Source organism: Arachis hypogaea, chromosome 4 (genome assembly GCF_003086295.3).
Source record: "Arachis hypogaea cultivar Tifrunner chromosome 4, arahy.Tifrunner.gnm2.J5K5, whole genome shotgun sequence".
NCBI classification, from domain to species: domain Eukaryota; kingdom Viridiplantae; phylum Streptophyta; class Magnoliopsida; order Fabales; family Fabaceae; genus Arachis; species Arachis hypogaea.
In genome coordinates this window covers 37,793,488-37,811,178 of record NC_092039.1, presented here as the reverse complement: position 1 = coordinate 37,811,178, position 17,691 = coordinate 37,793,488, and the positions used below count along the sequence as shown (strand labels likewise).

Below are 17,691 nucleotides of genomic sequence, written 5' to 3'. Positions count from 1 at the left end.
TCGATAGTGAACCCTAGACAGAACACTCACTACAAAAAAAAGGCTATATTGTAAGAGTTTGTTAACGGAAGTTTTAAAAAAATCCTACAAATTTAATTTTTAAAACAAAAAATTATCTTTTATTTTGTTAAGAATTTTATTAACAGCAGTTTTTATTTTGAATACTAGGATTTTTGAAACTCCCCCAAAACTAAATCAATTCCCCAAACAATTTGGCAATGCAAAAAGCTCTTTCTTCCCGCGAAATCCATTTTCCCACCTCGCTAACACCTTTTTCTGCTCCCACTCTCCTGATATAGTAACTACTTCATTCTCCATTGTTCACATTTCTTTCATTGATTGCTGCTGCTATTCGCGATTGTGCCATTTGCAACTCCCGTTCGTAATCCTGCTGCAATTAGCGTTCCGATTGCTGCTGTTGTTGGCGTTCCGGTTCCTGCTACTATTCGTGTTTGCGTTGTGTTGCTACTGATGTTCGTTTTTCACTGCTGCTGATGTTCACATTCTTAGTTGCAGCTGTTCTTCCATAAAAAAAGGTATGTATATGAACTAATTAGGGTTTATAAACTATTTATCCCCTTTCTGATTAGTGCTTTGTATGACAATATCATGAATTTACGGCTCTAAATTTAAGTTTAATTGTGTTTCTATAATCTTTAATTTCATTTCAGTGGGTAATTGATATTCCAATTTTTTTGTCTTCTATGTAATGGGCACATTATTATTATTATTATTATCATAGTGCATTGCTGATTTCTTTTTCGGCTTTTGATTGTTGAAAAGGAACGAAAAAAGAAATCTACAAGCATCTTAATCAATTTTCCAGATCGAGCTCCTTAACGAGATTTCTTCAAATTTTGCCATTTCACATTTTTTCATTTGGCTTTTATTTTCATATTATTGATACTAACACAAAATCAGTTACCACTATTGGTTGAAAATTGTTTCTTATGGTTACCGTTTTATGAATTTTGGATTTTTTCTTAGTAATGACTACTGGTTTTTCTTATAGTTTATTCCTATTTCTTTTTTTTTCTGAATTTTGATGTATTATATGTTGCAGGTCATCATTGACAAATATACAAAGGCAGACATTCCTACATTGGACAAGAAAAAGTAAGCTCTACCTATATGGTTGATTTGTTTTTTAAGATTATTTGTGTACAACAATAATGATCGGAAGAAATAAAACCTGTGCACTTTGAATAGCTAATTAATTACTAGCTAGTTTCAAATTTTGAAAAACAGCTATAGAATATATTGCTGGTAATGTATACTTTTTCAAAAGGTGCTTCTTCTGCATCACTTTCATAATATATATATAATCCAAATTAGAGGGAGTTTACTAAGGAGAACCAGCTGCCTGAGCCAATAACTATTAATGATACTATAACCATTAATAAGGACGTAACTAGTTTTTCTTTGCAACTTTATTAACATATAAGCAGTGACGGATCCAGAAAATTTTATGAGTGGGGGCAAAATATACATAATATGATAATTATTTTTATAATTATATTTATTATTAAAAAATATAATTAATTTTTAAATTATCTCATAAATAAATTAAAACAATAAAATAATCATTTAAACAATAATCTGTTAATAATTCAACATCATAAAATTAAAATTAAAATTAAATTCACTAATCAAATATAATTTTAAAATCAATTCATGAAACAAAATAAAATACCGCTCGTAAAAGTAACAGTGCAATCATATATACACAACACGCTACTGCTGCTTTGGCTATACATTTTCTTTGATTTTGTAATAAAATTAATCACATGAATAAGAAAAAACAGAAACATGTAATAAGGCATGCATGGGTTTAATTTTTTTCACATATATGAACTAATTCTCACTTCATTAAGAAGATCTTAAATAAAATCATATAGAAAGATGAATTAGAATTGGTAGTAAAATTAATAGTTGAAAACAGTTAAATAATTTAATTAATTTGACTAAATTTTTATTTAGCGACTCTCAATTATCAACTTTACATAAAATTAATTGCACCTGAATTTTCATCTTAATATATTTAAACGGAAGATATTATTTTTAGAAATAGAGACAACAATCACACATTTAATGGAGTAAAATAATGTTCAAAAGAAGAAATAAATGAAAACATTAGATATCTAAATTATTTGAATAATTTTTAAACAACACTTTGAAAAATTGAAATGATTCAAATTGATTAGGTTATTATTATTAGTTCTTTTATTATATTTATTTAATTATTTTTATTAAATAATTGATATAATATTTTATAATATAATAAAATCATTTAATCTTTCTTCTTTTTATTTGTATAGATGTTGTGAGCCAAGGAAATAAATATGGATGGGGTCAAATTTATTTACTTTATGGGGGCAAAAAATTATTTTTACTATATACTACATATAAAATTTTTAAAACTCAGTGGGGGCACTTGCCCCCACACTAACCAATGTAAATCCGTCCCTGCATATAAGGACGTAACTTGATTGATACTATAACTATTCATAATACTAGAACAGGGTAAAATTAATATATATATATATATATATATATATATATATATATATATATAATTGGAATTCTTATAATGTGATTAGTAATGAAAATTGGTACTGTAATAATTGGGCATAGCTTTAAAAAAAAACTTAGTAGAATATAATCAAATACATATGGCTTTTATGTTCTTATTTTTTTGCATCCACTTTACTGGTATTTAGCTAATTGAAGTTGACAAGAGTGGTTGAAGGATCTTGATAATTTAGTTAATTCAATCTATTTGAAATCAAAGTATTTGAAAGCACTGTATATAGAAGCATTGTTTAGTTTCATGCATGACTTGGTGTCCTGTTTCAAGATAATTGTGTTTGGTTTGTATCCTATGTTCTGGTCTAGTTGTTTTGTATCACAATACTATGATTTTTTGTTACCAAATTTATTTTTAATTTCATTAGTTTTGATATAGTAACTTTTGCAATTTTCAATCTCTTTCTGAATACAAGCAGGGACATTAATTAATTAAAAGCATAAACTATTTTAGTAACTTAGTTTGGTTATCTTGCCATAGCTGTTGCCAGTTCTTGCTGAATCAATTATTGTGACTGAACAATAAATTCCAGAGTTGGTTATTCCTTACCATAGAAAACATAAAATATATTCACTACTTTTCCTACCCAACTCACTTGTCTTCTCACTTCTCACACTACCATCACCAAAATACAACTTTGCTCTTTTCTCATTTTGATTAATTAATTAACTAAATGAGGAGAACCATAATTGCTAGCATTTCAATTTTAGTTAATACTTATATTAACTTGTTGCTATCACTTAATTAAGACACAATGACATTGAAAAAGCCTTGAACATCATTCAAGAGAAAAAGAAAATAGTTTCAGTCACAAATAGCATAATCTATTTATATGAATATGATGCTAAACTACCAAAATTCTTTTAGAGATATGGATTTTCTTCCATCAACTCCTTGCTTCAGATTGTGTCCCTCAGCTTCACCATTAAGTAACTCTGAACTTGACAAGCTCCAACAACGCATAGTGGTCGTCCTTTGCCAGTTGGAAATGTTATTCCCTCCATCATTCTTTACCGTCATGGTTCACTTGACAGTCCATCTAGTAGATGAAGCAAAGCTCGGAGGTCCAGTGCATTATCGATACATGTATCCAATTGAGAGGTAAAATATTTTGTATGCTGAACTAAAGATCGTTAGAATTGCATATCTAGTCATGTCATTTTTACTTGATTTTTTTATATTATTTTAGGGAGTTAGGCCATCTAAAATCCCATGTGCGGAATAGAGCACAAGCAGAAGCATCTATAGCCGAAGGATATTTAGCTGAGGAATGTCTCACTTTTTGTTCTCGCTATTTTGAAGATATAGAGACAAGGTTCAATAGAGCTAGACGTGTATGTGATGACCCGCTTGACAAGGGATGCTCAGAATCTTGTCTCTTTCCGCCGGTGGGTAAAGCAGGGAGTTCTGGTACAATTTTTACGTTGAATGAAAAGCAAAAGCTACAAGCCCATAGATATGTGTTACTAAATTGTCAAGCCGTCAAGGATTATGTGAAGTAAGTAAAGATAGAGGTTATTTGCAGTAATATATAGGGGTGCACAGACCCGGCCCGGCCCGAAGGTCCGGCCCGGACCCGAACACTTTAGGGACTAATTTGGTGTGATTTCATCGGGTTTAGGGCCGGGTTAGGGTCTCAAAAATAGACCCGGTCATTATTTCGGGTCGGGTCCGGGCCATAGCTCGGGTCACCCGAAGTCGGCCCGGCCATCATACATAATTAATATTTTGTGTTATTAGTGATGGATCATGACTATTTTTATGTGGAATTTAAGTATTGTAAACCTTAATATTTTGTGTTATTAGTCATTATAAGACTATAAGTTAATGTTTTATGTTTAGAATGCATAAGACTTTAGACTAATGCATAATATTGTGTTATTTGTATTGATTTAAATATTTGATATTATTAGACAATATTAGTATTGATTGTGGTTTTACTTTAGTATTGATTGTGGTTATGCTTTAATTTTAAAGAATGATTGATTCTTGTTATATTTTTCTAAGTAAATTTTACCATGTTAAATAATGGTTGGAGTCTTGGAAATTTGGATATTTTTACATGCTAGCTTACAAAAAGGTATCAACGTAATGTAATGTTAATGGCCCGGTTTTCACCCGGTATAATTGTGGCCCGAAAGTGTATTGGTTTCATCGGGTCTAGGGTCGGGTTCGGGTCTAATAAATAGACCCGGTATATATTTCGGGTCGGGTCTGGGTCCCATCAAACCCGGCTTCACCCGGCCCATGTGCACCCCTAGTAATATATTCAAAATCTATATTCGTGAGTGACGTACTCTGAATCCAAATTAATTCATAATGCAGTGAATTTAGAGAATACATAAGAAGAAGCTCAAAGGGAAGGAGACCGAACCCCACAGACATAGAGAAGAGAGTATTTAAGGAATTTGTTTCTTGGTTTGAAAAACGAGTAAGTTACTTAATTATTAGAGTTTATGAAATGGAAAAGGTGTTAAGATATAAATGTTTTAACCCTCATAACTTATCCCAATTTCAGATAATGAACCCGGATACCATAGAACAGTTGTCTACTGACATAAAATTTTTAGCACGAGGCCCCTTATCAAATGCAATGAGATATAGTGCTTATAAAATAAATGGTTGCACATTTCGAACTGTTGCTCGTGAAGAAGGTTTGAGGACACAGAATAGTGGAGTATATTTAACCTCTAGCACACCATGTGTTGCAAGTCGAGTTGACAAAAATTTAAGACAAGGTGATGTACCCTATTATGGCAAGTTGGAGGATATAATTGAGGTTAGCTATTATAGGCGATTTACTGTTGTTCTCTTCAAATGTAAATGGGCTGATTCCACTCGACATAGAGGATATAGAAGAGATCAATGGCATTTTCATTGTGTTAACTTTGAAAGACCAATTCATACCGGTGAACATGAAGAAGATGAGCCTTATATTCTAGCGTCACAAGCATCAATGGTATACTACGTAGATGATGTCGTTAACAAAGGATGGAGTATTGTTGTTCATTTAAAACCAAGAGATTTGTATGAAATGGGTGATGAAATTGAAGAGGCTGCAGATGAGGACGAGCCACATCAAGAGCAAGCTCTTGATCACTATTTTGGTAACAGTGATGAATACATTCAATTGGCAACAAATCACTTGATCGATGACGTAGTTGACTCATAATGAGAAATCTAAGGTTAAAGCTTATTTATATATTTGTTAATTTTAAGGTTATGGTTAATCCGTTGGCTTGTTCATAAATTTTATCTCTGGCCTAATTTTGTGTGAAATATAACATGCTTTTTGAGTTATTTTCTCTAACTATTTGTTGTTAAATTCATTTACAGCAATGCCGAAGTGTAAACGGTTTACTAATCCCCTGAGATCAGCTCCTCTACCTGAAAATGGTTTTGATCAGTCTAACGACGAGGTATTTCACAATTCACCTACGGATAACTCACCACCTAATCATGATTCACCACCTAATCATGATTCAGCAATACAAAGCAATCCGGATAGTAATATGGATCATTCACTGCCTAACCAAGGATCCCAAGAACATACTAGGCCCTTTGGTGGACGTCAATCTTCTGAATATTGGACCGTGGAGACAGTAGGTATGGTGCATAATAAACTTAATTTATCAAGCTGAGTTGCTAAATAAGTGCTTTCTATATAAATGCAAATTTTTATATTTTAATCTTTATATATAATATATTTTTTTGTGCAATCTCTTGTATGAAAGTAGAAAAGTGATGCATTGATAGCTGAACATGCACTATGCCAATTTTTACAGGTCTAATGCTGATTATTTAGATTTCTATGTGGCTATGGTTGAATAATATTAAAGTTTACTTATGTTGAGGCATATGACAAAGACTTCAATTGTAAAGAAATGTTGCCCAAAATATTTTTAATAAAAATCTTAAAATTTTCACCCAACTCGCGAGGCATAAAATGAAAATACGAAATAGTACTACTCCTATAATATTACTAGATGACAAAGTGATATGCATATGCATAGTTCTGGCTTTTGTGAAATCACATTATTTATCATCAAGTCATCATGATCTTTTCCCTTTCAAATTTCTTTTCTTTTTGTCCAAATTGTTATTTATTTATCTTCTCCTTGTAGTAATAATGAAAACTCAGTAGAAAAATAATGAGTGTTTGTCTGGTCAATATTGCAAATTGCTCTCTGTCTCTTTCTCTCTCTTTCTCAATTAGATGTCCATTTCATTAACTTGTTCTCTCTCTCAATTAGATGTCCATTTAATTAACTTTTTCATTAGTTACTTTATAATTTAAATGATATAATGATCATATCCAATAATTAAGGTGGCTAAGTTGCATTCTTAATTAAGTGATATCTCAATCCAATTTGGCCATTCGTAAGGAAGACTAACTTAATACAAGATTGTATTCCACTGCTAAATCTTTTATGTTTTTCGGTCCACACTATATATATATATATATATATATATATATATATATGTACTTACCATTTCGATACACCGAAGGAGGAGCGCCATTTCGATATCAGGAAGTTATTCCCATTTTGCTCCTATTCCCTCTATAATATAGCTTATCATCGCTGCCACCCACAGAGTCGTTTTGTTTCCTTTTGTGGAATGCGAATGTAGTGTTGCTCTACTACCTAGTGGGATCAATCGGCAGTGGCTCAATTTGTTTCATTGATCTGCAATTTTGAATTTGGATTCTGAATGTTTGTTTCTCTTCTTTTCATGGTATTCTTCTTTCTGTGATTATATCTAGATGCACCGTGCTTTCTAACATTCTTGTCTCTTTTAAAACTGGTGGTGTACATAGATCAAATTCCTTGTTTTCTTATTTATCAAGTTTTGCCTTTATTCTTTATTAATTGAGATTTTGATTGAGAGTTTCCTAGATTCTGAAGAGTTGCATTTGTCGTTGTCCATGGTTCCATTTTTTCCTTGATGTAAAGATGATTTTTTTTAAATAATTTATTTATGTATTTTTGTTCAATGATATATAGTTTTCAGTTTGTTTATTTTTAGGATCTAATCCACAGCTGAACAGTGGTGCCCATATGATTTACACGAGTTGTTGATAAATTTGAAAAATTTCATTTTTTCTTAAGGTGTACTCATATGAACTGCGAAATAATCTTGATTCTTGGATAGTTCATTTTTAATTTTTTTAGGGGTACCTAACAAATGTTCTGTTGCAAACTTAGTCTTATTTTACTCAAGTGATCTGTTTCTTGCTTGATCCTAGTGTCTAGGAGTGAAATTTTATTCTGGGATTTGTGTTGTCCTTTGTGTTACATGTGAATTCTTCATAATTATTTAAAATTTAAAAGTTTTTAATTGTAAAATGTTTAAAAATTCTATTTTAAAAGTAACTATGTACTTACATATAATTAATTTTATATGCAAATACTTTGTGTTTAAATTTTTAATTTAGTTTAAAACTTTGGAAATAAAGGCACAGATGGAACTATTAAGACTAGAAGGCTAAAAGTTAAAGAAATGGATAACTTATCTAGAGATGACCAAGTTGTTGTCAACTTTGAAGATCAACAAGCTATTGGAGAAGCCCAAGGTTTGCTTGCTGGATATCTAGGAACATTGGCAGTTGATTGTAAGTTATTTCCAATCAATTTCTCAAAGTGGTTAGGACCTTTAGGCATACCTCGATCTAGATTTGAAGAGTGTTTTAGTAACTTGCTGAAGGTATATATTTGAAATATTTAGTTTTACTAAATTCCTATTTAAATTTTCTATTGTTAATGATAGCTTGTTATTTATGTATGATTCTTTTTTATAGCCAAAATTTCATTTCAAAATTTCTGAGGGCATTGCAAAGCGATATTGCAAATTGAGCCTTGCAAAAAAATGGTCACAACATAGAATTAAGTTATGGAAAGAGTTCTATGATCCATGCATGAGTAGACAAGCACTCATTGATAATGTCCCAGTCGGCATCGACAGAGATCAATGGGCATCCTTTGTTCAGTATTAGTTTCTACCTTCTACAATGGTAATATGCTAAAATTTTTAAAATATAATATTAATACGTAATCACTTTTCTAATCTTCATTTTTCTTTTTTTATAGGAGATGTGTAGGAGAAATAAGGAAGCTCGCAAGAAGCAAACAATTCCCCATACTGGTGGCTCGAAACCCATCTCAAGGAAAAGACATGAAATAGTATGAACCATCAATCATTTTTTGTTTTTACTAAATTATGATATGCTCTTTAACCTTTTTTTTATTTTCTTTTGTATAGTTTTTAGAAACTGGTCGAAAAATTAGCCGTGGAGAAATGTACATAGAAACTCATAAGAAGAGAGATGGGTCGTTTGTGACTGATGAAGCAAGGGATATAGCAGTAAGTTGTACTTTTTGGTCTATTTTAGTACAAAGTGTTACTTCAAAATCTGCCAAACCTTAATGTTATTTTGTTATATTTTTGTTGCTTAAATCTCAAATGCAGGAACAAATTGAAGTACTTATGACTCAAAATGAGAAAGATGAATCTGGACCATCTACAAATGATGCTATTGGCAAAGTGTTTGGGGAGGAGCATTCTGGTAGGGTGCGATGCATGGGAATGGGAGCAACACCTACTAATACTTTCAGAAATGGCAATCATCTTAGCCAGTTAGCTAATTCTTCAACTTCAATGCCATCTACTACCAATTACTCCCAAGCTGATTTTAAGCGTTTGGAGTCTAAATTTGATGGGACATTAGCTGCATTCAAGGCTTATTTTCTTGCTAAAGAAGGAAGAATTCCTGTTGAACTTACTAGTATATTTGACCATAGAACTCAAGTAAATTGCCATCTCTTGTCAAATCTATGTTGGACTAATATTTTTAAAAATTATGATAAATGATAACAGTTATATTATGCTAATGTTCTAGCATGGTACTAGTCTCGTATATTCTAACTTTTACATGCCTACTCTTACTAATTTGTTGTTCAAGTTTTTCACACAAGAAAAGGTTAATGCCTTTTTAACATTTTTTGTCTTTGAATTGTCGTTATAGTGTCATAGATGTGGCAATTTTTATGTTGACATTTCTATTTTTAATTTATTTTAGGCCAATGATGTTGAGAACGAAACTATTACACCGACAACAGGAAGAACATCATCAGGAGGAAGCAATGAAAATCGTGAAGACATTGTTTAGTATTGCTTTAAAGATTGATTAGTTGTTTATTGTTGCACCTTTGTTAGGGTATTATTTTGCATTTTTTTATTAAACAAACTTATTCAAGTAGAGAACTCATTAGTGGTAGTTGTGAGTTTATATTATTTTAGCTTATTTAATTTTTAGGATTATATATATAAAGACAGTGATGATTCAGATATTATGCATTTTATTATAATATTAAAAAGTTATTATTTATTTTAATGGGTTATATTTTAGATTTATACTTCAAAGAATTTTATTCTTATTAAATTTTGCATTATAATAAATATTATATAAAATAAGAAAAAACTATATATATCATAGTGAAAATATTTTGGCATTACATTTCAAATTGTGGGAGTTTACAACTCCAACAAAAAAAAAATTGTTTTAAGTTTACCATATTTGCGGGGGTTTAAAACCCCCACAACATGAATAAAAAATGCTACAACACAAAACTGTTGGAAGTCTTCGGAAACCGACGCGATTCATTTGAAACCCCCGTAAATAGCGGGGGGCAAAAACCGCCGCAATTTGGACTTCAAAATTGCGTCGGTTCTGATAAAACTCCCGTAAAATATTGCAGCACACCTAACTGCGGGAGTTTATTAAACCGCTGTAACGCAATTTGCGGGAGTTAAAAACTGCCGCAAATTAGGAAAAAAACCCCCGCAAATTAGCGTATTTTTTGTAGTGACTGAACACGGAGCAAGTGGGACCAAACTGCAATTCTTGCATCTTACTCATGTACTCGAGCAAGGGGACAATCTCACACTTAACTCTTACCCAGGCGGTGTTACAATTCTCAACTTGGAGCAAGTGGCGACAGAAATCAACCCTTGCCTCTTACCTGGAGTCTTGAACTCTTACCTAAAGCAAGTAGACAACGTCACTGCATCTTATCCATCTTCTCAACTCTTACCCGGAGCAAGTGGATAACACCACTGCCTCTTACCTGGCTTTTTAACTATTACCCGGAGCAAGTGGATAACACACTGCATCTTACCCGAAGTCTTAACTCATTTCTGGAGTAAGTGGACAACGCCACTACATCTTACCTGAAGTCTCAACTCATACTTGGAGTAGGTGGATAACATCCCTACATCTTACCCGATCACATATACCTCAATATCATTCAATTCATTCAAATATCATACTTTAATATCAATCTTCATCATCCTTCATTCAAATTCAATCATCAATCCATCTCTCATTCAATTTGCAATTCATCATTATCATCATCATATTTGTCAATCACTTTTTATTCAACATCACCAACACTTCATTAATTCAGTTATCTCTTCGCATATCCCCCAATATTCGTTTAATTTATTCAACATATTCACCCTCGTTCTAAGGTTTAGAAACTCGCTAACAAAACCCTAACTAGGGTTTAAAGAGGTTTAGAAAATTAGAAGATAGGTTTAAATTTGAGTAATTACACAAATCAGTCCCCATGGATTTTAAAAACGGACATTATAGCTCCCAAGAAAAATTAATACCCAAATCAATCCCCAAGGTTTTACTCCGGCAGACAAATTAGTCCCCATTTTATTTTTCGGTAGAGTAATTACCTAGATCAGTCCCCAAGAATTTTAAAAATAGACATTATAGTGCCCGAAGAAAATTAATACACAGATCAATCCCCAATGTTTATTCCATTAGACATAACAGTCCTTCGTCCAAAAAATATAAAATAAAATAATAATAATAATAATAATAATAATAATAATAATAATTATTATTATTATTATTATTAATTGCATAATAATATTGTACCATAATTTTTTTGTATTTTTTGGATAAAAATAATAATAAATTTATTTATTAGATTTTTATGTATGTTTTTGTAATATATATATATATATATATATATATATATATATATATATATATATATTCACTAATAATAATAATAATAATAATAATAATAATAATAATAATAATAATAATAATAATAATAATAATAAAATTTAGAGTTTATTCTACAAAAAATTTAAAATTAAAACCATTTGATATTTTTGTATTTAATATAATCAAAAGATGTCTTATTTTAAAAATTATATTTGTATTAAAAAATATTTTAATTTAAATTTTAAAGCATCATTATTCACCTTACTTGTTTCTAACGAAAAAGAGTGTATTAATATTATTATTATTATTATTATTATTATTATTATTATTATTATTATTATTATTATTATTATTATCATTATCATTATCATTATCATTTAGTGACTATATATATATGTATATATATATAACATCCCAAATTTTTGAAAATTAAATATCTATTTATGAACTGAAATATTATATTAAGATGTCATTTTTGAGAAAATTATTTTTTAAAAAACTAATTAAATAAAATTTCATAATATTAAAATTTAATTCAATTATTACTTATTCTATTAAATTTGAATTATTAAAAAAAATATGATAAGATAAAAATTATCATCATCATCATCATCATCATCATCATCATCATCATCATCATCATCATCATCATCATCATCATCATCATCATCATCATCATCATCATCATCATCATCATCATCATCATCATCACTACTACTTGGTTCTATGCAACAAACGAAACCATTAAGGGAATAAAGTAAAAGAGGTTGAAATAATACATGTAATGCATGCATACATATATAATAATAATAATGACACATGCTTTGATTACTTTATTATTCTTTTGACACCTAATAACACCTTAATGCCACAAATCTTCAAGTTTCACCATTACCTTTTACTCATCTTTATTTTCATTCCTTCATCACCGAACTTCACTTGGAAAAGAAACAAAGAGAGTCCGAGAGTGTGGGTGAGAAAAACCGTAGAACCTATGAGCTTTCAGTTTTGATTTCTTGAGATCTGTATCTCCAATAAAAAATCTAATCTGGTAAAAGTGTTCGTATCCTCCTCCTCTATACGTTGGCATATCTTTTGTTCGGTAAGCGCTGACGATGACGTAGTTCCTCTTCCCTTTGAGTTCGGTCAATTGAAGTTCTAGGAGGCACAAGCGATTTCAGATATTTTCTTCTTCAGCAGCTCAGTCAAAAAGCTTTTCCGAAATCTTTATTGACTTTGATTTCGTACGGAAGTAGGAGATTTATTTTAAAATTAACTGTTTTAATTTATGAATGCCATTGAAGTTTAGTGAGTAACCGTAAATAATTTATAATTGTCTTGTTTTGATTAATTGACGAAATTGAGATTGTTGGTGACTATGAATGTGATTGAATGTGATGAAATTGTGTTGAGATTGATTTGTGGCTGTGTTTGAGACTGTGGTTGTTGATATTGGTTTTTAACTAACTAGGTTTGGGTATGAGAAGAGTTAAAGGACTTAAAGTCTGATTACTAAATCAATTTTCTTGAAATCCGAATTTTAAGATAAAAATAGTAGTTTTGAAAACGAACTAATAATTTGATAGTGAACGAAATTGTATAAGGTTAATGGCTGATTTTTGGGGAATTAATTATAACTTTTGATGTTGGATTGGGCTACTTTTAAAGAATGGTTGATGAAAATTCCGAATTTTATCTGATGAAAGGATGTTAGTCGTTAAACTAATTTATGATGAGATGATTATTGAGAATCTGTTGTTGTGATAATTGCTGGTAAAGGGCTAATGAATTATTGAGAAAGAGGGAACCGTAAGGGTGGTTAACCCAAATTTTAGAGGAAATGCTGTCAAATTTTCTATAAAACTCTAAGACTTTATTTAAAGTGGTATTTAAAAGCAAATCTGATTTAAAAAAATTATTTGATTTCGATTTATTATAAAAAGAGTCTTGTTTTCAAATCGATTTATTAAGAAAAGTATAATATTTTAAGCTCAATCTTTTAAAAAGGAATTTTACTTTAAGTTATGTTTTGGGTTCGGTTTGATAAGAAAGAAAAAGAAGAAGAACGAAAAGTAAAGAAAGGAGAGATAATTAAAGGAATCTCTGCCACAGGAGAGCAGAGAATAAAGATTAAAGAATATATTAACTAAAAGGATCTCTGCCACAGGAGAGCAGATGTGACATTGTTTGGGCCTTAGTACCAAATGTAAAGTGGGGACGCCCACACACTGAGAACTGTTTTCCAGATGTACGCTTATTGATTTGGAAAGTCACACTGTATGCGACCTAGCCGTACGACTTATAAGCACACTGTATGCATCTGGAAAGCCATATATGGGACTTGTACCCGGGTAATGTCGGGAGCGGGTAGACAACCGACACATGAGTTAATGGCCTGCGTTAGGAATAGACATGCATCATCATGATTTGCATATTTGCATTTGATTGTGTTTGCTTATCTTGTCTCTCTGTGATTGTACTGTTTGTCTTATTGCTATTTGCTTGTGTATTTATCTGTTTTCTATGTTATTAGTTTGTATTTGGGTGACTGAGATCTGAGGTTGTGATTGAGATTTATCTTAAGTTCAAAAAGTTAAAGAAGGTAATTAATTATATAAAGTAATAGTAAAAAATATTTTCAAAAGGTTTGATAAAAATATAGTTTTATTAAGTAAAGTTAATTATTTGCATTTTATTTCATTACTCTTACGGCATTCGCATTCCCTACTGAGAACGCGTGGTTTGTTCTCACCCCAAAATCTTCCACCCTTTCAGTGACACAGGTTCGAAGACTCGGTTTGAAGCTACGGGCGATTATTAGTCTTAGTTGAGTTAAGTTTATGTGTTGAGTCGTATTCCTATAATTTTCTTGCCTTTGTTAGTTAAGATTTTATTTTATACAGGGGGATAGGAGTTGCATCTGAGTTTCATTTGAATTCATTTGTATGATATTTATTATTCTTACTAACTACGTGACTAGTATTGCTTGAAGATCTTTGATATGTGGTTTTAATTAATTAAAAACACAATTTGCTGGGATTTTCTTAAAAACGAAAATGCGATATCGACGTAAAGGCTCAATATTAAATAGTAAATATGGAAAAATAGGTTAGTAACTCCTTACTTTTGGTACGATCATGACGTGTTAAAAGTTAGGGTGTTACAATATATATATATATATATATATATATATATATATATATATATGTTAAAAGTTAGGGTGTTACAATATATATATATATATATATATATATATATATATATATATATATATATATATATATATATATATATATATATATATATTATAAATACATACATAAAAATCTTATGAATAAATTTATTATTATTTTTATCTAAAAAATACAAAATATTATGGTACAATATTATTATGCAAATAATAATAATAATAATAATAATAATAATAATAATAATAATAATAATTTTATTTTATATTTTTCAAACAGAGGATTGTTATGTCTTATGGAATAAACATTGGGGATTGATCTGTGTATTAATTTTTCTTGGGGACTAAAATGTCTGTTTTTAAAATTTTTGGGGATTGATCTGGGTAATTATTCTGCCGGAAAATAAACTGAGGACTGATTTGTCTGTCGGAGTAAAATCTTGGGGATTAATTTGGGTATTACTTTTTCTTGGAGACTAAAATGTCCACTTTTAAAATCCTTACGGACTGATTTGGGTAATTACTCGTTTAAATTTTAAAACACAACTTTTTTCAAAATAGGGTAGTGATGCATACGTATGCCACACTATGCGTACGCACGGGTGTAATCCTGATGAACTCGCATACGTGAGCACCTCCCGCGTATACGGGTACTCAAAACAGAGGGGGTGCTTCGCATACACATGAACATCATCGCGTACACGTAACTTCAAAACTTGGCTTTTCATGCGTACGCATGATTGTGAGATTTGGCAAAGTCGCGTACGCATCCACGTCATGCGTACGCGAGTGTATGAAACAGGGATGATTCTCGTGTATGCATGTAGATGTCCGTGTACGCAAGCATCAATTTTCTCAGAAAAACTGTTAAGTCTGCAGAATTTCATTTTATACACCCAACTTTAAACGTGCATAATTTTTCCGTTAAAAATTATTTTTTATTTGTTCTTCGAATGTTATAAACTTCACGGATCCAATTTTCATTCAAAATAAGTTTCACAAAATTTGAGAGTACGGAAACCAAGTTATGCCCCGCCGGGTCAAAAATCATGTTCTTACCAAAAACTCAATTTTCAAGTTTTCCAAACTTTTCAAACCAAAATCAACCAAATCATAACCAAATCAACACAAATTGTATCTACATAATATCACACACTTATTGTCAATTTTCCAATTATCCTAATATATAAATTGATCAATTTTCTCAATCACACCAAACACGTAATTTATCACATTCTCGTTATCAACTCATTGTCATCATACTCATTACACACATATATATACATTTATTCCATTAAAAATCCAACCGTTCAAACATTCAATTCAATTACACGAACCCGCCATTCCTCTTCAACACATCAATAATCATCATTATTCTATACTCATCAAACACATGATCCAACACATACTAACTCATTCGCCCTTCATACACAAATCATATACCACTTACACAATTCAACAATCATTCATTCAATTCATCCTTATCTTAAGGTCTTTTAGCCTAAGTTTTCACATGACATTAAACATTAACTACAAGAAACTAAAACTATACATTGACCGATTTCTCCCCAAGCTCAAACACCTCAATTCAAGCCTCCAGGATTCCAAATCAAGTGCTATAAGTTCCATCCACCAAAGCTTGATTTGAACCATTCTAATTCACCGATTCAACTTTTAATTTAACATAAATCCAATCTAATTCCATGAAATTCACCAAATTAATAACTAGGGTTCACACAAAGGGGATAACGACAAGGGTTTAGAGTTTTCTTATCTTATCTATAGATTAATTGGACAAAACCCAACAATTATCCACCGCTAAAGTACCCCTAAACCATCAAAATCACAAAATTTTTCAATACCAAAACTCAAATTCATGGGAAAGGGAAAAAAGAGAACTGATCACAAAATATCAAATTCCTTACCGAAATTTTGGTATGGTTTGGAAGAAAATTATGAGATGAACGCGTGGTCGAATTAAGAGATATGGAAGATTAAAGATTGAGAAGGGGTTAGGGTTTTTGATTGCACTCTTTTCCCGAATTTCAGAGTGCTTCATTGTGTTTTGGGGGAGGAATGACTGAATTGGTTTTATATATGATGGACCTTGGATTCGATCCAATTGGTTCGGTCTGTTGGTCTAATTTTGAGACAAAACCTTTAAAATTAGTGTCGAAATTCATATTTTAAATACTTTTACTCTTTTAACTTATCAAATTTAATTTCCAACCTTCTTTGAATAATAATTAATTTATCAGTTAATTATTTATTAATTTTCAGAATTTTACTTCCATCATGATTAAACACGGACACAAAAAGATTAGACATTTGTAGCAATAGCAAAATAAATAAATAAATAAATAAATAATTCAACACCTAAATTAAAAACAAAATTTAAAAATAGGGAAAGTAATTTTTACCAAAAAAAAAATACAACAACAAAAGGGAGATGGGGATACCAAAAGGGGCTATTATTTATTTTATATTCCCTGATCATATCTTAATGCTCATTATATCTCATAGAAACAACTATAAAAAAAGTGACAATTCTTAGATACAGTACAATTTAAATAGTAATAAATTTCTTTTTTTTATGACTATTTTACATTTAGTTCAATTAGGATAAAATTCTTCTATCAAATTTGCTTTCTGTTTATGATAATTCAAATACAGTACAACTGATTTTTTTTCTTTTTATATATACAATCACATGCATGCAATATCACTAACAAAACATAACTCAGAATCATATGCAACCAACAAGAGTAACAGAATCATGATCAAAAGAAATCATGAATTTATTGATAAAGGAGTTAATTAGTCTCACAGAGTTAATTGTAAGTGACCAAAAAAAAATTATATTTTTAATAGGAGTCTAATTATCTTTCGGTG

The 17,691-nt window shown here is 30.5% G+C and overlaps 1 protein-coding gene across 1 annotated transcript; it reads left to right on the top strand.

Moving 5' to 3' along the window:
• The first annotated feature begins 8,052 nt into the window (after window positions 1-8,052).
• On the top strand, window positions 8,053-9,457 carry LOC140184109 (uncharacterized). Its single transcript, XM_072234395.1, has 5 exons — window positions 8,053-8,201; window positions 8,388-8,600; window positions 8,677-8,769; window positions 8,849-8,950; window positions 9,056-9,457. The coding sequence occupies exons 2-5, from the start codon at window positions 8,598-8,600 to the stop codon at window positions 9,455-9,457; spliced, it is 600 nt and encodes a 199-aa protein (XP_072090496.1). The 5' UTR covers window positions 8,053-8,201; window positions 8,388-8,597.
• The last annotated feature ends 8,234 nt before the right edge of the window (window positions 9,458-17,691 follow it).